Here is a 23,428-nt window from a genome sequence, read left to right as displayed (position 1 = left end):
TTTTAATGTTTGATGTTTTATCGTGTTTTTAATATTTTGTTGGGAGCTTCTCAGAATGACTGGGGAAACCCAGCCAGATGGGCGGGGTATAAATACTATATTATTAGTATTATAGCTATACAATTCTATGATTCCGAAACCAGACCGAGAGAGAAAAAGAGCACCTTGCGGTGAAAATTAAAAGCATGAACGCTAGAGGGCAGCATCCAGGTGTTTATGCAACCAGGCATGAGAATTTTGCCACAAGACTTGAGTGAAAGACAACCGGAGCCACAAATAGCCGGTTGCAGAGGCGGGACGTCGTTTGCTCCCTTTCCAATGATTGGCTGCCGTCCCCTCTTACTCCGAGCCGTGCATTGCAAAGGTGGGAGCGTTTAGGGGAGCCGCGAGGGGAGCCGTGCCGTGTATTAAGCCACCGAGCGCGTAGGTATGCGACCTGCAATGCATTCAATGGGATTGTTCTCTGCTAATCCGGGGAGGGAGGCTGCCTGCAGGAAAACGCCAAATAAAACCCTTTCCTTCTCGGGAGAGGTTGCACCAGTCGAAAAGTGACGCAGCAATTGAGATAGTTGCAATAATTTTTTTTTTTTAAATCTCGGTTTTGGCAGTCCTGCGTTTAGGTTCTGTGCGCCTTAAAAATCCAGATTAAAAACAAAAGAAGAGTTTTAGTGTGATTGTTCGTGGCCCCCTGAAATTAAGTGCAAATAGGATTCACCCGAATCCTTTAACTGGCTCAGAGAGTGGCTGCATTGGTTAATTCCTGCATTGCATGGGGTTGGACTAGATGCCCCCGGGGGGTTCCTTCAAACTCTACAGTTCTATGATTCTCTTCGAACCATAATGCAACTTTCATGGATTTTGTAGAGCCTATTTCTAACTAGGCATGCGCCAGGATTGCTACCAGATTTGCAAAGGGTTTAGCAGGGCGGGGACTCCCAGATTTTTTCATAAAGCGCTGGACCAGTAAGGTTTGATGATGATAGCGATGGGTTAGGCAGCTCTGTCCATATTTCTGTGCTCATTCCAAGAAAGTATTACCAGACTCAGATATACTAGCTGCTGCTTCCTTACTTTCCAGCAAACACAAAAATAAGAGCCAAACCATGTGTAATCTAGAAGTTTTGAATCTCCCAGATTTTGCTGGCCTAATTCACTCCCATGGATTCTTAGCATTGCCCATGTTGGCAGGGGCTGATGGGACTTGGAGTCCTATTTGGAGAGCATCAGTTCACCATCCCTGATCTGGAAGAAAATCCAGTATATGTCCTGCCCACTTTCTATGGCCAATGGCAGCTCTGGAAAGGTAGGGCATTTGCATTGCAGCAATGTTATTTCCACCTCCCCCCAAGTCTTATATCCTCCCGTCCAAGATGGATGCATTTGGTATAGAGACAGAGACATCTTCCTGTTTGTCTAATAGGTAAAGGAGCCCCTGACCATTAGGTCCAGTCATGACCGACTCTGGGGTTGCGGCGTTCATCTCGCATTATTAGCCGAGGGAGCCGGCGTACAGCTTCCAGGTCATGTGGCCAGCATGACAAAGCCGCTTCTGGCGAACCAGAGCAGCACACGGTAACGCCGTTTACCTTCCCGCCAGAGCAGTACCTATTTATCTACTTGCACTTTGAGGTGCTTTCGAACTGCTAGGTTGGCAGGAGCTGGGACTGAGCAACGGGAGCTGACCCCGTCGCGGGGATTCGAACCGCTGACCTTCTGATCGGCAAGCCCTAGGCTCTGTGGTTTAACCCACAGCGCCACTTGCGTCCCAGGCGTTTGTCTATATATAAAACAGTTAGAAATACTAGCACTCCATTGCAAATTCTGTCAAGTACCAGACGGCCTGGGAACAAACTGTGTGCATGTAATTCCTATATATTTGGACCCTTAAGCATCCCTAACTTTGCATAATGAGTGTCCATTGCAACAAGGTGAGATTAGGGAGGTATCAGCATTTTCCACAGCCATTTGGGGATGCAGGCTGCTGGCTTGGAGATGTACCTTGCCTAACATAGTTTTGGCCACAGTTGATAGCCCTAGAAACTTCTGTGTTAATATCTCAGCACCCTTCACTAAGCAGGTAATGTCAACTAAAGCATCCCTGACAGATGGTCATCCAAATGCTGCTTGGAAACCTCCAAGGAAGGAGAGTCCATGAGTGGATAGACAAGCTAATATCATTTGTGGAGGCCAGTAACTTTCCTGGGTTTACTTGCAAGGCTCTCTCCAAAAGTCACTTCCGATGCACAAATAGCCTGAAATGTACTCTCTTACATAATGATATCCTCATTCCGCATAATTCAGCAAACGGGTTCAATTTTCCCCATGGGAAAGCAGGCAAAGCATCCTAATCTTACAGGAAATTAATTCCTCCGCTATGCTGGCTCACATTTAGTGAGAGCCTGAGCTCATTAAACAGTTCATGGGCGGCTGTTTTGTCGCTATTCAGCCAGGTCTGCCGCCGTTCCCAAACTCGATTTCCGTATTGAAATGGGGCAGCGTCAGTTTTGCTCGTTCCAAGCAGTTGTGTTTCTAGCTGCGGCTGCAAAATGCGGCGACAGCTGGTTTGCAACTGCGCCTGGCAAACCTGCACATTGTCGGCTGGCACACTGCGCAACGAAGCAATGTGCTCCAAAAGAGCACATTGGCACACAGAAGTTCATTCATTCTCCTTTGTAGCTGAAGCAACAGCGAGGAGATTGCTCCGCAAAAAATAAAGTGCAGTGTAAGAATTATCATTTTCTCTCCCCTTCCCTTCCAACATACATGCACACAGAGAGAGATTTCTGGGTGTGCATCTGTGGCTGAATGGGAAACACCACATGCAGTAACTGTTCCTGTGCATGCATTTCCGGTTCTGGAAAACTGGTGTCCCACTGACTTGTTTGGAACAGAGAACTGGATTCTGTTCTCTTCCCTGCAAAACAGCTGATTGGTGGGTGTTCAATGCTTTTTTAAAAAATGTATTTTGAAAGGCTCTCTTTGCATTCTGCTGGGTTGGAATCTTGGTGTTCAGAACTTTCAGGCTCCTCCTTTCAGTCCCTCTGATTGGCTCAGGCATGGATTCAGAGTCATCAGAGCCCGCCTGCCACTCAATCCATGTGGTTCTGAGAGATTCTGCCCATCAGTCTCAGGATGCCATTGAAGAGCAAAACCTTATGCAGCCCCTGACTGTAGGTGAAGCAGCCCTTCTTCCAACCACTTGCCCAGTCAGAAATCAGCCACCTTCTCTCTTCCTATAAATAAAAAATGATAAAATAATAATTATTATTATCCGTCTGAGGATTAGGATGAATGGAGGAGCGCCTCGGTTTCCTTGCAGTTTATGTGAGCAGGAATAATATTTCCACAGCCTAGAACATAGAATAATAGAATTGTAAAGTTGGAGGGGACCACGCGAGGCATCTAGTCCAACCCCCTGCGTTTCAGAGTTGTGGTGTGTGTGGCGGGGGCGGGGGGATCTTCATGGACTTGCTGCCTAAAAGTCACTGTTGCAAAATCCGCTTCCTGGCAGCTTGCTATGAATGCTGGAGTGCAAGCGACCTCCGCCTGCGTTGCGAGGAGTGACTTGGCTGCATTTGGTGAAAAGACCGCGCACCCTTTTCCCCGAGGTATTTCAACCAATTTGTATGCTTTCCAATCTACAGAGGTGATATGCGGTAGGGTGGGATCATTTTAAAGGTTTCTTGAGCAACATAAAATAATAGAATCGTAGAGTTGGGAGTGACCCCGAGGATCATCGGGGTCAATGCAGGACTATGAAACTGTCCTGTACAGGAATCGAACCTGCAACCCCGGCGTTATCAGCACCCCGCTGTAACCAACTGAGCTACCCAGGCACATGGAATAGAGCGTGAAATAGGACTGACTTCTTCCCACTGCATACATTAACAGAATTATGTTTTTAAGGCTGTTTTAAGCATGTATATTATTGTAAGACAAAGGGAAGGGAAAGGTTACAGCCTGGTATATTGGCACAGAGCAGAGTGATGAAGATAACAAAAGACCTTTTCAGTCTTTTGGTACGCAGCAGAGGTTGGTAGGCCTTCAGCTGGACTAGTAGCCTTCCCAGTTGGTGGTAACCTCCCAGTGGGTCTGTGGCACCATTCACATAACAAAAGCTACCATGGAGTTGTAACTTTTTTTCTTTTCAAAAGCAGGGGGCCCATAGCTTGGCTTTTGAAAAACAAGGGGTCTGCAATACTTAGCTAACTGGGAACCACTGCACTAGAGGGCATGACTCTTGTTTTGAAAGAGACAACAACAACAACAATTTTATTTATATCCCACCCATCTGGTTGGGTTGCCCCAGCCACTGCGGTCGGCTTCTAGCACATATAAAAACATAATAGAACACCAAACATACCGTAGATTCAAATCCCGGACTGACCCTGTTTAGGGAGACTGCTTCGCTTATACCATTATATATGTGGGAATAAGCCAAAGGGCTTGCTTAGTATGAGGCATAGTGGGGACCTCTGCTACAAACAGAACCTGGACCTTTGCCTATTCATATGGCACTGAGTCTGTTTTTATGGGCTTAGATGTTCTCCCCCCCAAAAAAGAAAATACCTCAGTGAAAGGTTGGTCTGCTACAGAACTGTGCCACAGATAGAGCAGGTGTGTGTAGTGCTTAGAGCTCTGCTTCACTACGGCAAGTTGAACTCATAATTTGGTCCCTTCCCTAGATAGCCAGTACCCGCAGTGACCTGATGATGGCGCCACTTTGTCACTGCTATCAAGGAGGGGAAGATTTAGGCCCCCGCCCATGTCATGGCTCTACAGTTTGACTTTTGATGGAAAAATCCAAGAAAAAAGCAGGATTATCTTTTAATGAACATTTCTGCTAAATAGATCCGGGATCCTAAATGAACACCAAAAGTGGAAAGAAAAGATGTTCCTCCTCATCATAGTTTGTAATCTCAGCCTTCAGCAGTCACACCTGTCAATTCTCTGATTTGTTTTGTTGCCAGAGTAACTAAGGTATTCTAACGCCAACTTGCACTGTGTTACATCTGGGCTTTCTAACAGCTCGAGGTTTTTTTGTTTTGTTTTTTGTTTTGTTTTTTAAAAATTGGTTTTAAATTTAAAACGTTAAATCCAGTTTAAAGTGTTGCTAACGTGCTGAGAGCTTTGCAAAGAGCTCTCGTTGGGTCTGGCAGCTGGGATTGGGCAAAGCTTTAACTGGAATTTGTTTGACAAGTTCTTTTCTTTGATTAAGCAAGCTCAGTTAGGGGAAATGGAAGCTGTGCTATTCAATATCACCTAGGGAACTTTGGCAAAAGTGAATGCTTAAAACATAGGTCAGATCATTGGATTAGGAATCGGGGAGGGTTGGATGTAGGTGCCCACATGCACACCACCTCAATTTAGCAGCGTTGTGCCGTTTCCGGTTTGATACGATGCCTGAGCAGTGGAATGGATTTATATTCATTATGATTTAATGTGCTTAAACGAGTCACATTCCTGTGCCGAAAAAGCAGTGCCTGCAGCAACATGCAAAACCATTCTCTCTCTCGGGGCTCAGTGTGAGATAATAACATATTCAAAACTTGATAGCTAAAATACAGAATTTAAAACGAGGATCTTTGCAACAGCAAATTTAAGCCAGGTGAAACTCTCATCTCATGCCCTGGCCTGAGACAAAATTCAGGATGTCTAAAATTATTATTCTGAAGAAACATGAGCTAGAGTGGGTATTGCATATGGGGTTTTTGCCCTTCTGTGGTTGACAGACCTTCCCTTATTCTAGACTCTTAAGTTCATGAATGCTGAGGTGAAGGCACATTCTCCATGCTTCAATTTGGTATGACCCTAATCCTGATGAAATCTGGGTTTATCACAGTCTCTGTGTGTGATGGCATACCCTCCGACATTTCTCCACTGAAAACAGTGACGTCCTATTCCATAATACAGTCATATCTCATGTTGCATCTGCTTCAGGTTATATCCTTTCAGGTTGTGTCCCGCGCCGAACCCGGAAGTACCGGAACGGGTTACTTCCGGGTTTCGGCACTCACACATGCGCAGAAACACTAATTCACGCTTTGTGCATACGCAGAAGTGCCGAATCGCGACCCACGCGTGCGCAGGCGCAGTGCTGCGGGTTGCAAACGCTGCGGGTTACGAACGTGCCTCCCGCACGGATCACGTTCGCAACCCGTGCATCCACTGTAATATTACTTTTATTATTTATACCCCATCCATCTGAGTGGGTTGCCCCAGCATATATAGAAACATAATAAAACATTAAACATTAAAAAACTTCCCTATACAGGGCTGCCTTCAGGTGTCTTCTAAAGGTTGCATAGTTATTTATCTGCTTAGCTCAGAGGTCGCATAACTCAATACCCTCCGACATTTCTCCGATGAAAATAGTGACAATAGCAGGACATTCCAGGATCAAATCAGAAACCAGGACGGCTTCTGTAAATCCAGAACTGCCCCTGGAAAATAGGGACACTTGGAAGGTCTGTGATTGGGACTGAATGCAGAGACTCACTATAGATTTCTGAACTTGTCCAACATGTTGACCAACAAAGATTGTCTCTTTCACTCCACTGACATTTATATTATTGGTAGCAGCCTGTGCCACAGTTTTCTGTGCTTTAAAACTACATGCTACAAACAAGGTGGGGTGTCAGGGTGCAATTGTTAAACTGTGCTTTGCCCTCCCTTCAGAAGTGCAGAAGGCTGTTGAGAAGGATGTCGCCGAGTGTCAAGGACAACATGAAGAACCTGTTTCTTCTTCTTCTGGCGGCCTTTGGACTTTGTTGGACCCAATACAAGACCAATCCGAAGCCTGTAAGGACATCTATTGTCCACCTCTTTGAATGGCGCTGGATTGACATTGCTCTTGAATGTGAACGTTACTTGGCCCCAAATGGATTTGCGGGTGTCCAGGTTAGTACTCTCTCTTGTTTGCTGAAGGCAAAATAACTATCTGGTAGATTCTGGATGAAGTTACTACCATCCAGTTCATAGCACCCAGTTAATACACTCATAGTCTTCTCACCATGCATGTATGAGATGGATGGTCCACTGATAAACCCACGTTTGTCTAGGCCTCACCTCCCAAAGGATATTGTGGAGCTGGAAAAGGTTGAGGAAAATGGCGTCTCAAATGGCTACTGTGCTGGAAATTCTTCGCTTAGAACAAAGGAGGATGTGACAGAGCTGGATAAAATGATGCCTGATTTGGAGAAAGCGAATAGGGAGAAGGTTTTCTCTTCTATCGTAATACAGTGGTATCTCGGTTTATGAACACAATTGGTTCCGGAAGTCTGTTCGTAAACTGAAGTGTTCATAAACTGAAGGGAACTTTCCCATTGAAAGTAATGGAAAGTGGATTAATCTGTTCCAGAGGGTCCGCGGAGTACTTAAACTGAAGCGTTCATAAACTGAAGTGAAATTTCCCATTGAAAGTAATGGAAAGTGGAGTAATCTGTTCCCGACGGGTCCGCAGAGTACTCAACCTGAGCGTATTTAACCCAAAACATGGGTGTAATTGGTTCTGGAAGTCTGTTCATAAACTGAAGCGTGGTATCTCGGTTTATGAACACAATTGGTTCCGGAAGTCTGTTCGTAAACTGAAGTGTTCATAAACTGAAGGGAACTTTCCCATTGAAAGTAATGGAAAGTGGATTAATCTGTTCCAGAGGGTCCGCGGAGTACTTAAACTGAAGCGTTCATAAACTGAAGTGAAATTTCCCATTGAAAGTAATGGAAAGTGGATTAATCTGTTCCCGACGGGTCCGCAGAGTACTCAACCTGAGCGTATTTAACCCAAAACATGGGTGTAATTGGTTCTGGAAGTCTGTTCATAAACTGAAGCGTGGTATCTCGGTTTATGAACACAATTGGTTCCGGAAGTCTGTTCGTAAACTGAAGTGTTCATAAACTGAAGCGAACTTTCCCATTGAAAGTAATGGAAAGTGAATTAATCCGTTCCAGATGGGTCCGCGGCGTTCGTAAACCGAAAATTCGTAAACCGAGGTGTTCATAAACCGAGGTTCCACTGTAATAGAACTTGCGGCCATCCAATGAATGTTAGAAATACTAGAACCTGGGGCCATGTTTGAAGGTTCAGGTCAGACGAAAGGACGTCTTTCTTCACATAACATGTAGTGTGTAGTTTGACAAATTCATGCCTAGGAAGGCTATCTTCTACCTCCACTGTTGGATTTAATGTAATATTTTTCTTCCCCCGTACAGAGGGGAAGAATCACACAAATCGGTCTTCCCCACCTGTAGACCTAGTCATGGGGCGACTGACTTACGAGGTACCATAATATGCCTAGTGGGGAGGAGTGTATTTGCCTGCTCTGTCCACTATAAAGCAACAATTCCCAGCAGGTGATTGTGTGAACTTGCCCTCCATTTGCCAGAATACCATTTATTAAGGATTTGCACTAGGTTAAATATTAATAGAGTTTAGAAAAAGAAGTCCCAGTCAATGAACTTTAGGAGCTAGGTTTGTGAATGTTCTGTACTGAGATAGTAACACAAAGTGTCTCATTAAAGGCTGGACCAGGTTATGTTTTTCAAATTGAGACACTTGACACGTATTTAAGAGCTAGCATGTGGGAATCAGGCATCAAGTTCACCGGGGCTGACCAGTCAGATCCCTGTCCTACTTCACAGGGTTGTTCTGAGGATCAAATTGCTGTGGAGGTTGGAGAGCCTTCTATACATAGCTGCCAAGTTATCCCTTTTTTAAAGGGATTTCCCCTTATGCTGAATGGCTTCCTCGCGAGAAAAGGGAAAACTTGGCAGCTATGCTTCTATACCAGGCATCCCCAAACTGCGGCCCTCCAGATGTTTTGGCCTACAAGTCCCATGATCCCTAGCTAACAGGACCAGTGGTCGGGGAAGATGGGAATTGTAGTCCAAAACATCTGGAGGGCCGAAGTTTGGGGATGCCTGTTCTATACCACTGCAAACTTCTTGGAGAACTGCTGCTATAAAATGGAATGAATGAATATCTATCTATCTATCTATCTATCTATCTATCTATCATCTATCAATGTAGAAATCCTTTTACTCATTTATTCTGGTTCTGCAGAATAAATGGTAAAAGAGCTAGGCAGGCAACTGAAACTGTGCCCTAAGAACTGGAAATCCCACTCAGCAAATCCTCTCCCATCACGACTTCTAAGATATTGCAGGCATGCCTTTAAAACTGCCTTTGCAATCACAAGAGCTAGAAATTAGCTTTTGAAAGTAAAGCTGAGGCCATACCAGAACATACCTCCTAAGGCAGGCATAGGCAAGCTCGGACCTCCAGATGTTTTGGGACTACAACTCCCATCATCCCTAGCTAACAGGACCAGTGGTCAGGGATGATGGGAGTTGTAGTCCCAAAACCTCTGGAGGGCCGAGTTTGCCTATGCCTGTCCTAAGGCCAAACCAGAACATACCTCATGAATCCCTGCATCCAATACTAATATCTGAGTTTGTGCAGTTGGATTGTGGAATGCTTATTATCTTGCAAAATCCCACTTTCTTCCCATATCATATGATACTTTTTTTTTTCCGCTTGGGAAGCCATTTTTCATGCTTCCCATCTATCTGAAATATGGCAGTCAGACACTAGAGAGAGAACATTATGGCCCATGGTGCCCAGATAGTGGAAGTTGAGGCCTGGCCTCCTGACTTCCCAGCTTCAGATGTGAAGAAAAGTTGGAACATTATTCCAGTGAGCTTTACAGAACTTTTCCATGGGCCACTTCTGGATTACATAAAATACTATGTAGCCAAGGTATTGGGGTTTGAAATGAACTCATATGGCGAAAAACATTCGGGATAGCTATGTGGTGCAGCAGTTAAGAGAATACTTGAAGGTAATAAAAGTGTATGAGTAAGGGATGCAGGGTGTGTGATGCTACAGAAATTATCTTGGAGCGGGCATTATAAACCCCATGTATATATACTGTGTATATACACACAGTGGTGCCTCGCTTTACGAATGCCTCGCACAACGAAAAACTCGCTAGACGAAAGAGTTTTGCGTTGCACGAGGCATTCACAAGACTACAAAGTTTTCTATGACCGCCACTTTGTCTTGCGAAGCGCGGCCATAGAAAGCGGCAAAGGAAGATCAGCTTGCAGCGCGGGAAGCTGACAGCTGATCTTCCTTTGCCAGGGGGGACGGAGCCGAAACGCGGCAGTGCGGTGGCTGCTCCTGCCTGTCTTCCCCTTGGCTCAGGGAAGACAGGCGGGGGCAAGCAGCGCCCGCTGCACTTGGGCTCCGTCCCCCAGAGCCACCGCACCGCTGCGCACAGCCGGCATGGGACGGGGCTTCAGAGACCTTCTCCGAAGCCCCGTCCCATGCTGGCGGTGCGCGGCAAGGCGACGGGGGAGAGAAGTGCTTCCCCCCGCCGCCTCGCCGTGCACCGCTGCCATGGGATGGCGCTTCCTCGGCGAAGGCAAGCAGGCGGGCTGTCTGCCCACTTGCCTTCGCCAAGGAAGCGCCCGCTGCCGATTCGGCTCGGCTCGGAAGCCGAAGCGCAGGCGGGGTGGGGGAAAAGTGCAGGATCTTTCCTCCGTTCCCCCGCCGCCGCCTGTCACACAGCGGGGAGAGGACGAGGCTTCTCAAGCCCCGTCCCATCACCGCTGTGTTCCTCGCGCTTCGGCTCGGGGACTGGCAGTGGCAGCGCAAGCTCCGCCGCCGCTGCCAGTCCCCCAGAGCCCATAGGAACGCATTGATTAAGTTTCAATGCATTCCTATGGGAAACCGTGACTCGCTAGACGAAAAATTTGTTACACGAATTGACCCGTGGAACGAATTAATTTCGTCTAGCGAGGCACCACTGTATATATATACACACACCCATCTACCAAAACTAACCACCCTTAACATAATTACTAATGTTTGCCCTGCTATATTTATTGTCACATCCGTCACATTCTTTAGTTTAAACTATGATTTAAAAGGGGTCTATCAACCTTCAAACATCAGACTGATAGGAAGAGTTCAGTTACGTTTTTATCTCCTACTCACTCACTACATTTTTTAATTATATAGGTTTCTCCTCCAAATGAAAACCTTGTCGTCACGAGTCCCTGGAGGCCGTGGTGGGAAAGATATCAACCAATCAGTTACAAGTTATGTTCACGTTCTGGAAATGAAAATGAATTTAGAGACATGGTGGCCAGGTGCAACAATGTCGGAGTAAGTGGCTTTCAGTGGCTTTTTATTTTTGACAATCCTGCTTTTCAACCCAAAGAACGCCGAAGAGCAGAATAAACCAACAATCGATTAAAATGGTAAGACTGCAAAATTCTGAGACAAACATAATGGGAAGCCTTCCCAAGCTGGAAGATTGGGAAGGCTACACCTTGAACGCTTAGGACTAGAAACCTGAACAGACATAGAGAGGGGCTGTTGTCGTTTAGTCGTGTCCGACTCTTCGTGACCCCATGGACCATAGCACGCCAGGCACTCCTGTCTTGCACTGCCTCCCGCAGTTTGGTCAAACTCATGTTCGTAGCTTCGAGAACACTGTCCAACCATCTTGTCCTCTGTCGTCCCCTTCTCCTAGTGCCCTCAATCTTTCCCAACAACAGGGTCTTTTCCAAGGATTCTTCTCTTCTCATGAGGTGGCCAAAGTATTGGAGCCTCAGCTTCACGATCTGTCCTTCCAGGGAGCACTCAGGGCTGATTTCCTTAAGAATGGATAGGTTTGATCTTCTAGCAGTCCATGGGACTCTCAAGAGTCTCCTCCAGCACCATAATTCAAAAGCATCAATTCTTCGACGATCAGCCTTCTTTATGGTCCAGCTCTCACTTCCATACATCACTACTGGGAAAACCATAGCTTTAACTATACGGACCTTTGTCGGCAAAGTGATGTCTCTGCTTTTTAAGATGCTGTCTAGGTTTGTCATTGCTTTTCTCCCAAGAAGCAGGCGTCTTTTAATTTCGTGACTGCTGTCACCATCTGCAGTGATCAAGGAGCCCAAGAAAGTAAAATCTCTCACTGCCTCCATTTCTTCCCCTTCTATTTGCCAGGTGATGGGACCAGTGGCCATGATCTTGGTTTTTTTGATGTTGAGCTTCAGACCATATTTTGCGCTCTCCTCTTTCACCCTCATTAAAAGGTTCTTTAATTCCTCCTCGCTTTCTGCCATCAAGGTTGTGTCATCTGCATATCTGAGGTTGTTGATATTTCTTCCGGCAATCTTAATTCCGGCTTGGGATTCATCTAGTCCAGCCTTTCGCATGATGAATTCTGCATATAAGTTAAATAAGCAGGGAGACAATATACAACCTTGTCGTACTCCTTTCCCAATTTTGAACCAATCAGTTGTTCCATATCCAGTTCTAACTGTAGCTTCTTGTCCCACATAGAGATTTCTCAGGAGACAGATGAGGTGATCAGGCACTCCCATTTCTTTAAGAACTTGCCATAGTTTGCTGTGGTCGACACAGTCGAAGGCTTTTGCATAGTCAATGAAGCAGAAGTAGACGTTTTTCTGGAACTCTCTAGCTTTCTCCATAATCCAGCGCATGTTTGCTATTTGGTCTCTGGTTCCTCTGCCCTTTCGAAATCCAGCTTGCACTGGAGGGGCTAGAAGAAGCTAAAACTGATTACTGAAAATAAGTGGTTCACTAACCACCATGCAACTCTGCCGCTTGTCTCTTCTGCAGGTGCACATCTATGTGGACACTGTAATCAACCATATGTGTGGCTCTGGGGCTGGCTCTGGGAACCGGGGGACTTGTGGCAGTTATTTCAATGCAGGGACCCGAGATTTCCCAGCTGTTCCATACTCTAGCTTTGATTTCAATGACAAGATATGCAAAACACCCAGTGGCGATATAGAGAATTACAGTGATCCTGTTCAGGTAAGCTTTACACTATTGATACCTGATATCCCTGGCTGTCTTAGGATGCTGTTGGACTTCATCTCCCATCAGCCTCAGCAATATGGCATGATGGGAGTTGGAGTCCACTGGCACCTGGAAGACTCCAGCTTCCCCTCTTACAATATTGCTAAGGTCCTACCAATACCATTTATTTCCTTCTCGGGATCTTATTGGGTCTTGGGTTTGAAATTGTGTTCCAAATGTGTTTTTGTTCTTTAAATGGATGAATAAATTGGTGGGGTAGGAAGATCCCAAGAGCTTTTGTTCAGGGTGGGTGTTGGGAAGCTGTCACAAGTACTTTGGGATTGTTTGTTTATGCTTTGGCTGCTGAACCGATGGTGGTTTCCCCCCCCCCCCACAGGTTCGCAACTGTCGCCTATCTGGTCTCGTCGACCTCACGCAAAGGAGGGATGACGTGCGTTCAAAAATGGCCGACTACCTCAACCACCTGATTGATATTGGTGTAGCAGGGTTCCGAATCGATGCTTCCAAGCACATGTGGCCTGAGGACATCGCTGCTATTTTAAGCAAAGCACATGACCTCAACACACGGTGGTTTGCCAAAGGTTCGCGGCCTTTCGTCTATCAGGAGGTAAGTAACAGGGATTCTCAGCATTTTGTCTAGCACTTTCCAGTGTTCAAACTGCTCTGCACGCCTTACTTGCTTATGTGTCAGGCTTCGGAGAATCGGCTTCCTCCCCCCGTGGCAGTAGATAGGAAGATCAAAGAAAGGAACGTCTTACCAGTTAGAAACTTTAATAATCACAGCGAGAGAACAAAGAACACATCTCCTAGAAATGGCGGTGCTCCCAATTAAGGATCACACCCCCTTCCATTTAAATTTATTATTATTTATTATTCCATCCCTATGCCACTCATACATCTTGTACTCTGAGCTTGTACCCTCTGTGCTTTCTGTTCTGCCACTTTCTGAGCTCTTCTTGACCTTGGGCTGAGCAGAGGAATGCTGTCCAGAGACTGTGAATCTGTTAACCCTCTTCTTCCAGTGTTTCTTCTCCTAGCTGTTCCCCATCCAGTATTTTCCAGCTACTGCCTTCTGAACTAGGCCCCTCTGCAAACCACTGTTCCAAATCTATACTGTTCTCCTGCTCCTGGGAAGATTCAGGATCTGGATCCGGAGCAGGGGAGGGGGAGGGGGAGGCTTTCATCATTCCTCCTCAGTGCAGCCCTCCTCAGCACGGTCCCCAACATCATGCTTTCTGTTCCCTGGAGGGCTCTTGGGCTGATGGCTCCCAGCTCTCCTCCTCATTCAACCAGGCTCTGACAGGTGGACAGGAAGCACTCCACAATGCAACTTTTTGCTGGAAGTCTAACTTGTATGCTCCGAATGCCAGATACATGGGCATCTGCTGTTCGGAACAGAATGCTAGACCTCTTGGAACTTTGGTCTTACCCAACAAGGCAATTATTTTCTCCAAATCAACCCTCAGACATTGCTTAAAAGAATGGAAGAACTGATACACTTGGGCACAAATGCTGTTAGTGCAAATATTGGGTTGGGAAGGCGTTTGCTGTTCCATGTGGAGCCCTTTGTAAGAACCGTTAATTCTAGTGCATTGCGATTGGCGGGACTTAAAAGTGCTTCAGGTCAGCTGCTTCACGTTCTGGTTTATTTCCATTGTTCACACTAGTGCCTTGCTTCAAAAGTGTAAAATGCTAGAGCCCAGAGGAAACCAGCTCCATAAGGTAATGGCCATAATAGCCAAAACTATTTTTCTGGTCATATTGGAGATAAGTCGAAATTGATACCACTAGATGTAACAACAGTACGTACCACAAGATATTTATGTCTTAGTTCAGCTCGCCGACTATTCCTTCTCTCGGTGATGTTGGTTTCTGCAGCAAACTGAAATCAATACCATGTATCCTTTTTCTCTGTGTCTTCCCACGGCATTTTCCAGGTAATTGACTTGGGCGGTGAAGCGGTCCGGAGCTTTGAATACTTCAGAAACGGCCGGGTGACTGAGTTTAAATATGGCGCAGAACTCGGGACAGTCCTCCGCAAATGGAACGGAGAAAAGATGGCAAATTTAAAGTAATTTCCTTTAGACTCAATCCATGCCCAGGGACTCATGCACGAGGGTAGGGTGCAGAGGGACCCTCCCCCCCCTGCATGCAGATGCAAGCCAAACCCTGCAGATGTTCTGCCCCACCCCCATTTCCAGCGTAATAATACAATCATGGCCTATAGCAGGAGTGGGGTTTGTATATGAAACTCCACAGGTGTGCTTTTCAGCCTATAATTGGAAGGACAGGATTAGTCCTCCCCCTCGCCTCCTTTTTTTAGTTTGCAAAAATGTGTATTGGTTCCCTGACTGGAATTTCTTCCCCCTGGAAACCCAAATGGATCCAACACTTTTGGCATTTTGGTCCATTTGCCCAAGAGGTTATGGAGCATTAGCTGCCACTGCAATTCTGAGTATTTTATTACCCATTTTATGACAGATTCTGGGTGCTTTTATAACCTGAATCCTGACCTGGCTTTACTGGCTGCCAGTGCTGGTGTTGACCTATAAAGTCTTATGCAGTTCAGGACCTAAATAACTTAAGAACCACTTCTCTCCAAATGAACCAACCTAGACCCTGTGCTTGTCATCTAAGGCCCTTCTTGATGTTCCCCTCCCTGAGAGGTCCAGAGGGTGATGGTGATGACGATGATGATAATAATTTATTTATAGCCTGCCCATCTGGCTAGGTTTTCCCCAACCACTCTGGGCGGCTTCCAACACACACAGAAATAATAATAAAACATCAAACATTAATAGTAGCAATCAGATCCTATATAAAAAGTCACGATAACTTTAAAATAAACAACTTCTATCAAATAAAGCAGTAGTCAACAATCCATTAGAATCCAATAGTAAACAGTAAAATTAAACATCAGCAAATAATAATTGAACAGTTTACACTTATTACAGTAAAGAATTACTAATCTATAATCAGTAAAATAACAGCAAATTGCAACGTATAGAATACAGCAAAACATACAAAATCATGTAAAAGGATTGATTTGAGAAACAAGGACATGAACAAGAAATAATAAAATTATTTCTGAAAACTGTCCCTGAACATAAGAATGGGCTTTTTCTGTGATGGTTCCTCGACTATGGAATGCTCTCCCCAGAGAAGCTCACCTAGCACCATCATTACATGTCTTGAGGTGCCAAGCAAACCATTCCTCTTTTCCAAGGCCTTTGGCCATTAAATAATCTATGGCCATTAAATAATCTGTTAAAGCTGGGGATTATCAGACCATTATTATGATCTTTTTTTATTATGCTATTATCATGCTTTTTGCATTATTATTATTATTATGCTCTGTAAAATGAGTTTTATCTTTTGATAAAAGGCAGTACATAAATCAAATTAATCATCATCATCGTTATCATCATCTTTACCAAACTTTTTTTTCCTTTTTAAAAATAATTTTTATTCAATTTTCCATGTAAACAAACAACACATAAACAAACAAAAAAGAAAATACAAATTCTCTTATCTCCTTCTCTTAGTTCGCTCTGCCGAGCTGTGACTTCCCTCCCTCCCGCCATTCGGCTTTGTTGATTCATCTTCACCAAACTTTTAAAGCTGTGCTTTTACCTGCTCTTAAGCTGCCTGGAATGGTTTTTGTTTCAGTTTGGCTGTCACCCCCTCAGAGATTGTGTAACGTAATGAGCAGTGGGTTAAAAAAATATATAACTGGTAAATAAATAAGAGTTTGCACCAAAGTGAATTGTAAATAAAGTTTTGATTATTTCTTCACAATTTAGGCGCTGGGGAGAAAACTGGAGTTTGATGCCTTCTGATAAAGCCATTGTCTTTGTAGATAACCACGACAACCAGAGGGGCCATGGAGCTGGGGGAGCCTCCATTCTTACTTTCTGGAACCCAAGGTAAGGGCTTTTGGAGTTATTGAGCAAATATGTTTATTTCCTGAGGTCTGAATTTCCAGGCATGTTGAAATGGACCGTTTCCCCACCTATGTCACCGAAGGCAAGAAAGATGTGTTCAAAATCTCATCAAGAATAGGAGGGTGGTATGTACAGGGTTATAACTGATTTATAAAGCAACCCTCACTCCTACATCAAAAGCAGTTCAAAAGAGAAGGAATCCTATTGGTCTGCTGGGTACCCAGTGATAGCAACTCCAGGAAAGATGAGATCTAGCATGAAAAGCAGAAGGTTGCCTCCATTTTATCTCAAGAGCTGCCAAGGAACAGAACTTGATGTCAGGGACTGGTCTGAGGAGGAATGGTGAAGACTGCACCCCCCTCCTCCTACACATCGTAGAGAAGAGGGAGACAGTATAGATTTAGAATAGTGGTTTGAAGAAGGTCACAGTTCAGAGGCTGCAGAGCGGAGAAGCTGGGAAATATTGGAAGAGCAGCAAGAAGAAGAAGCACCAGGGGAGAGACAGCTAACAGACTCAGTGTCTTTGGAAAGCATTTCTGACACCTCCTCTCCCAGGTCTCGGCGAGCATTGAAAGAAGTAGAACAGAAAGCTCAGAGGCAGAAAGCACAGATCAGCCAGCACAGGGATGACATAGACTAGAAGAGATGGAGGGGGTGGGACTTTACTCGGAGCAATGCCATTATCTAAGAGAGGTGGCATTGCTAGGTCTCTCACTGTGCATCTTGAATAAAAGACTTGATAAGAACTCTTCCTTTTTTTATCTGTTTCTTGGCTGCCACCGTGGGAGGGATCAGATTCCCTGAAGCCTGACACTTGGATAGGAATGGAGGGGGAAAGTAGCACTCACCTATATTCCTAGACTACATTTGTGATGTACGCACATACGAAATGGTAGCTGGAGATCAGAAGCAAGGTGGCATTCCCTGCCCACACCTGCTTTTGCAATCTCACATACTGAGTAGTATGATCAGATTGGAGGTTTCCCCCATGCAAGTGGAATTTGTGCAGATCCCATTGTTGAACTGAAAATTAGAGGCTAAGGTTAACTGCGAGCGAGCATTCAAATACACTACTGCAAGCAGCCAACATGGTCCTATCCAAACTGCATGTTTTTGATGGCGATGCGCTTACCCATCTCACGTATCCAGTCTTGGGCCAGTACAGTCGTACCTTGGAAGTCGAACGGAATCTGTTCCAAAAGTCTGTTTGACTTCCAAAACGTTCAGAAACCGAAGCACGGCTTCCGATTGGCTGCAGGAAGCTCTTGCAGCCAATTGGAAGCCGTGAAAGCCCCATTGGACATTCAAGTTCCAAAGAACACTCACTTCCCGTTTGCAGCGTTTGGGAGCCAAAACGTCCAAGTACCAAGGCGTTCAGGATCTAAGGTATGACTGTAGTCCCATACGCGACTTCATATTGCATCTAAAACATCACTTAAATATATTTTATTAGAAGAATTTCATTTATTTAAAAAGTACTGAAAAGGGAAGAAAAAGGAAAACGTGAATGAAAATTAAAATATCCAATTACTTTCCATTACATTAATATGTAAAAATGTGTATAGTCTTATTATCCTAATACTAATTTCTTTATCAGTAACCTCATATAAAGTCATTCCAGATATCATTATATGTATCCAAAGTAATTATTTGTCTATATATTGGAACATTACTGTGCTGTATCTAGTCTCTGCTTGAATGATCTTCCTACTGAAGATTTTTTCTGGCCTGACTCAGTGTTTTAAAAATGCACATATTTGGAGAAAGTGGCAGGACTCAGAATGTCCTCTGGATGGTGCTAGCATCTAACATCCTTGGCTATTGATGGGAGCTGGTCTCCATCAATGTCTAGAGGGCAGCATGTTGGCTGCTTCTGCACTAGTACATAAACTACCTATAATGAATTATTAGCGTAGTGCAGAATTCAGGTTTCCTTGGCAATATGCACAGTATGAATATAAGACACCTGAGAACTGTACTATCGGGAGTGAGGAGTTGCTTTGGAAGAGAATATGAAATTCTTGGACCTGCTTATTTTCTGTACTGTACTCTGGTACACTTTTGGCAACTAGGTGCCTCTTATCCATTTTCCAGACTCTATAAGATGGCAGTTGGGTTTATGCTTGCTCACCCCTACGGATTTACACGAATAATGTCAAGTTACAGGTGGCCAAGAGTTATCCAGCATGGAAAGGTAACTTTAGTCCGGTTCGCAACAGCTGTTTGTTAATTCCATATCAAGGGCGTTCTGTCTTAAGGGATAGTATTGACACTTGGAAAACAGGGTTTTTGGCCCCAAAGCCAGAGCAACCGTTGAAATCTATGCTTTAAGTTGGCTGTTACTAACTTAGGAGTGTTATCCTGTGTATGTCTACACCCAGAAGTAAGATTTACTGGATTCAATGGGACTTTATTTCAGGTAACCGTCATAGGATAGCAGTCTTTTGTCTTGATTAGTTTTGGTGAGATTTAAACAGGACTCGTGTTTTTGACGAGGTCACTGACTGCAAAGCCCTCCTCCCTCCCATATGCACAAAATAGACTTAGGTGAGCTTCCACAATAAATTTAGCCTAAGGCTGTGCCTCACAAGTATCAGGCCATCAAACCTAGTGTGCAAGGATGGGCTATGTCAGGGACTGGCAGGACGAAGAGGAGTGGTGGGAGGCAGCCGGGGAACCTTAAAGGAAGCCTCAGAGAAGGAAGGCTCAGAGCCTAGAGCAGGCATCCCCAAACTGCGGCCCTCCAGATGTTTTGGCCTACAACTCCCATGATCCCTAGCTAACAGGACCAGTGGTCGGGGAAGATGGGAATTGTAGTCCAAAACATCTGGAGGGCTGAAGTTTGGGGATGCCTGGCCTAGGGAGTGGTGGTGGGACACTGAGGACAGGTCAGAGGGTGAAAGAGGGTGGCAGAATGGTGGGAGGCTGAAGAAGCAAAAGGTTTGAGTGAGAGAGAAGAGCCAGGTGCAGAAAGCAGTGCAGACTCAAGACATGAAGCAGAGGAGGGGCAGCCAGAGGCTGAATAAGCAGAGCTTGCCTTTCCTACTGTAGCAAGCTCCCCTCCCCTCTTGTCTCCAAGGTCCCTGACGTAGTTTAAGGTTGCTGGGGAGACATCCAGCTGAGGAAGAGACTTAGTGGGAAGTAGAAGGCAAAGACCTTCAGTTCTGGCAACAGTTTCATAGGGGCCAGTCCTGTTTGTAGGCATTGCTGCCTGGTATGTTGTTTTCTTGAATAAAGAGCAAACTTTCCTGCCTGTCTCTGCATCTTGAGTGCCGACCTGCATCTGAACCAAGCCTGACAGACTAGCACATCAGTGTAGTCCAGTCTCAGAACCTTTGCTTGCTATGAGGTTCACCAGTATAATCAAGTAAATCAGGCCACGTCTATCATAAGTCACATGGCCCAACTACAACTCCCATCCTACCTGACTATTGCCCGCGCTGGTTGGGGCTGAGAGCTGGAGGGACACAGATTAGCTACCGCTGTTCTAAATGGAGGCCATGACTATTTATTTGGGCAATAATCTAGCCCAGGCACCCCCAAACTGCGGCCCTCCAGATGTTTTGGCCTACAACTCCCATGATCCCTAGCTAACAGGACCAGTGGTCGGGGAAGATGGGAATTGTAGTCCAAAACATCTGGAGGGCCACAGTTTGGGGATGCCTGATCTAGTCTATCATGCTGCCATGACTTACGACAGACCTGGTCTCGTTTAAGGTACATCAACCAGCATGTTGAGACTCATGGCCAGCAAATTTTATTCGGCATGTTATAGTGTCATTTCTTGTTGTCTAATCACTTTAAATGTCATCTTCCATAACTAGGACCTAAATGACTGGGTTGGACCACCGAGCAACAGTGATGGATCTATTAAACCTGTTACGATTAACACAAATGGCACCTGCGGTAACGGCTGGGTCTGCGAACATCGTTGGAATCAAATAAGGTAATGGAAGCCGCCAGATGTGTTATCTGTTCCTGCGGGAGCCTTCTTGAGCTGGAGACAGCCTGCTTCTCCAGATGTTTAGGATTCCAGTGACTTGTGCTGTGTCTCATTTCCAGGAACATGGTGACATTCCGAAATGTAGTGTACGGCCAACCTCTTACGAGGTGGTGGGATGACGACAACAACCAGGTGGCATTTGGACGTGATGGCAAAGGATTCGTTGTGTTTAATAATGATGACAGGTAATGTTTTTATGTGGAGATGAAGGCGTTCAGAAATTACGCGTAGCAAGTCATTTGCTAAATTTGTATAGCAGATTAATTTTGCTGCCTGTCTTTTGCATGTCTGCTTGTGCACCCAGGGAAGCAAATGATCCAGAAGTGCAGAATGACAATGTGACCAGAAGCATATAAACCGAGTGTGTAAAATGGCATTTAAAAAATTAAAATTATTATTTTTGTTTTCTTTTGTACAGCGCCTTGTCGGTAACGTTACCAACCGGTCTCCCCCCTGGCACTTATTGTGATGTTATTTCGGGACGAAAGGAAGGCAACCTCTGCACTGGAATGCAAATCCGCGTTGCTGCTAATGGCACTGCTCATTTTCAACTTCACAGCCAAACTGAAAATCCATTCATTGCGATTCATGTCGAAGCCAAGCTGTAATCCACACTGAATCTCTTTTTGTTTGTTTTTCAGTCTTAGTTCTACTAAGCTTTATGAAGCTAAATTAAAGTAAAATGTAAAACCTCATAAATTATCTCTAGATGAATAAAAGTCACTTGTGGCTCAGCTTATTTGGTTCTTTTCTGATTAATTTTAGAATTCCTATCTCATTCGTCCTTCAAAAAAGGTAAGTCCTGCTGGATGAGAGCAGTGTGCCATCTTAGTGTGTCATCTTGTTCTTAGCATCACCCAGCCACATACCTCTGGGAAACTCACAAAGTACGAAGAGAACACCTTTCTCCATCACCGCCATTCTATGTCCCCCAAACAAGCTTCCCCTTGCTCTTCAGATCTTTGCTGTTTTTCTTTTGATCTCATGTGGATTTTGTGTGCACTAAGAAGACTTCTTTTTGTTTATATTTAGATATTTAGGTATGCATAAGTAAACCCCAAAGATGTGCAGATTTTTTTATTTAAAAAATGCAAGTCAACAAACACTAAATGAGCTCAGTCGTCCTTGAGCAGTGATGGACTTTGGGGTGGGTGGAAGTGGAATGGAGACTTCCGGTTCGTCGCGGCGGTGAGAAGGACGCAGGGACTTTCGCGTGCCGAGGTCCCTGGCTTCTCGGAGGGGGGGGGAAGTCCGCAGAGCGAGCGGACTCCCCGTAAAAACATCGGATCGAGAGTTCCGATGACTCAGGAGCCCAGCGGCCGCTCCGTTTGGCGGATCCCCCGCCGCCCGAGAGCTCAATAGAGCGATCGTGAGCCGGCGGGGTTGAACCGCGGGAGCCATTTTGGGCCACATCTTACCTCCGGGAAGCGAAGCTCCGAGTCCTGACCCGGCAAGCGGCGGATTCTTCCGATTTGAAACTAAAGATTCCTAAAGAAGTAAGTGGAACTTTGATTTGGACCCTAAATTTGCTGATTGGAAAATAGGAGAGACTTTAAAGAAACGGAAGCCGGTCTCTTCCTAATGGGAAACTGGGAGGCGTTTGGAAAAAAAAATCCTAAGCCGAATAACAAAAGAATTTGAAACTGTGGACCCGAGAGGGAAAAAAGACTTTTTGGAACCATCTCAGCCCCTGAGTCCGGCACCCCTTGAGGTACAGTGGTATTAAAGTGAAGAGCGTTTTGACAGCTGTCAAAAGCTGTCAAACTGTCAAAAGACTGGGTGGATTGATTGCACTGCTGTGAACAGGAAAGATTGTTTGAAATTGTTAAAGAATTATTTAAATTGGAAGTAAGAATGGATTTGGGACTGAGTTAAGAACTAAGAAAAAGAACAGCCAAAATGGAGTCGATCGTCTGAGAAAGGAATTTTCCAGTACCCATTGTTCCCTACACCCTGTTTATCTGCGGTTACGAGAGGTATGAAAACAAAACTTTCTCGAGCCTTCCAGGAGACTGTGCTGAACTACTTGCTGTCATGGGAAGATTTTTACAAGGAACGGCAACATCCCAACTCACCACCAGTTGAGACTGAAGTCCAAGTCCAGGACTTAGAGGTTAATCCAAATTTGGAGATTATTAACTCTGAGACTGTGGGTGATAAGAAACAACTCGAAGAGGACTTGGACTATGACAAATTTGTTTGGGATGAAGCAAAATATGATCTCCAAAAGGGAGAAAAACAAGCAGAACAAGAAGATGAGAGACAAAGAGACTTAAAGTCTAATGGAATTGAAGATCCTGGAGGGGTTAAAATGTGGAGTGGGGTTTTTGTGGGATGGGAAGGACAGGGGCAGAGGGGGGCAAAGGTCTGGAGATGGATCTGGGAAAGAATGGGTGTGGGGTAAAAACTTTAGTTAAAAGGTATTGTTTTGGTCTCTGAAAGACGGTTTTCGAAATCTTGGCTTGATAATGGAAACGCTGAACCAATTGGGGGAAAAAGACTTGGGGAGAGGAGATGGAATACAAATAAGAAAGAGAAAAAAAGTTATGTTTCCTTAAGGGAGTATAAGAATGGTTGGGAAAGAACTTTCAAGTGATTGTAAATTATTGTAGGTTAAGTGAGGTATTT

At 45.0% G+C, this 23,428-nt stretch overlaps 1 protein-coding gene across 4 annotated transcripts; it reads left to right on the top strand.

Moving 5' to 3' along the window:
• The first annotated feature begins 274 nt into the window (after positions 1 to 274).
• Positions 275 to 21,942, top strand: LOC118089247 (pancreatic alpha-amylase). 4 transcript variants are annotated; one of them, XM_035123745.2, is made up of 12 exons: positions 304 to 427; positions 3,512 to 3,608; positions 6,679 to 6,900; positions 11,024 to 11,170; positions 12,650 to 12,847; positions 13,230 to 13,460; positions 14,791 to 14,924; positions 16,657 to 16,779; positions 18,892 to 18,991; positions 20,622 to 20,743; positions 20,860 to 20,985; positions 21,219 to 21,942. In XM_035123745.2, exons 2-12 carry the CDS (start codon positions 3,522 to 3,524, stop codon positions 21,406 to 21,408), a joined length of 1,680 nt encoding a protein of 559 aa, XP_034979636.2. In that variant the 5' UTR covers positions 304 to 427; positions 3,512 to 3,521; the 3' UTR covers positions 21,409 to 21,942. The 4 variants fall into 4 exon arrangements, with proteins under 4 accessions (XP_034979637.2, XP_034979636.2, XP_034979638.2 ...); XM_035123746.2 differs by lacking the exon at positions 3,512 to 3,608 and having other exon boundaries at positions 275 to 427; XM_035123747.2 differs by lacking the exon at positions 3,512 to 3,608 and having other exon boundaries at positions 310 to 423.
• Positions 21,943 to 23,428: the final 1,486 nt, after the last annotated feature.

Source organism: Zootoca vivipara, chromosome 7 (assembly GCF_963506605.1).
Source record: "Zootoca vivipara chromosome 7, rZooViv1.1, whole genome shotgun sequence".
In the NCBI taxonomy this organism is placed as follows: domain Eukaryota; kingdom Metazoa; phylum Chordata; class Lepidosauria; order Squamata; family Lacertidae; genus Zootoca; species Zootoca vivipara.
This window is presented reverse-complemented; position numbering and strand designations above follow the sequence as displayed.

Excerpts from the sequence above, each read along its gene's own strand:
- LOC118089247 (XM_035123745.2), top strand. The coding sequence starts at position 3,522 with ATGCTGGAGTGCAAGCGACCTCCGCCTGCGTTGCGAGGAGTGACTTGG. Across the intron at positions 11,171-12,649 it reads CCAGGTGCAACAATGTCGGA|GTGCACATCTATGTGGACAC; the intron begins GTAAGTGGCTTT and ends TCTCTTCTGCAG. Across the intron at positions 13,461-14,790 it reads GGCCTTTCGTCTATCAGGAG|GTAATTGACTTGGGCGGTGA; the intron begins GTAAGTAACAGG and ends GGCATTTTCCAG.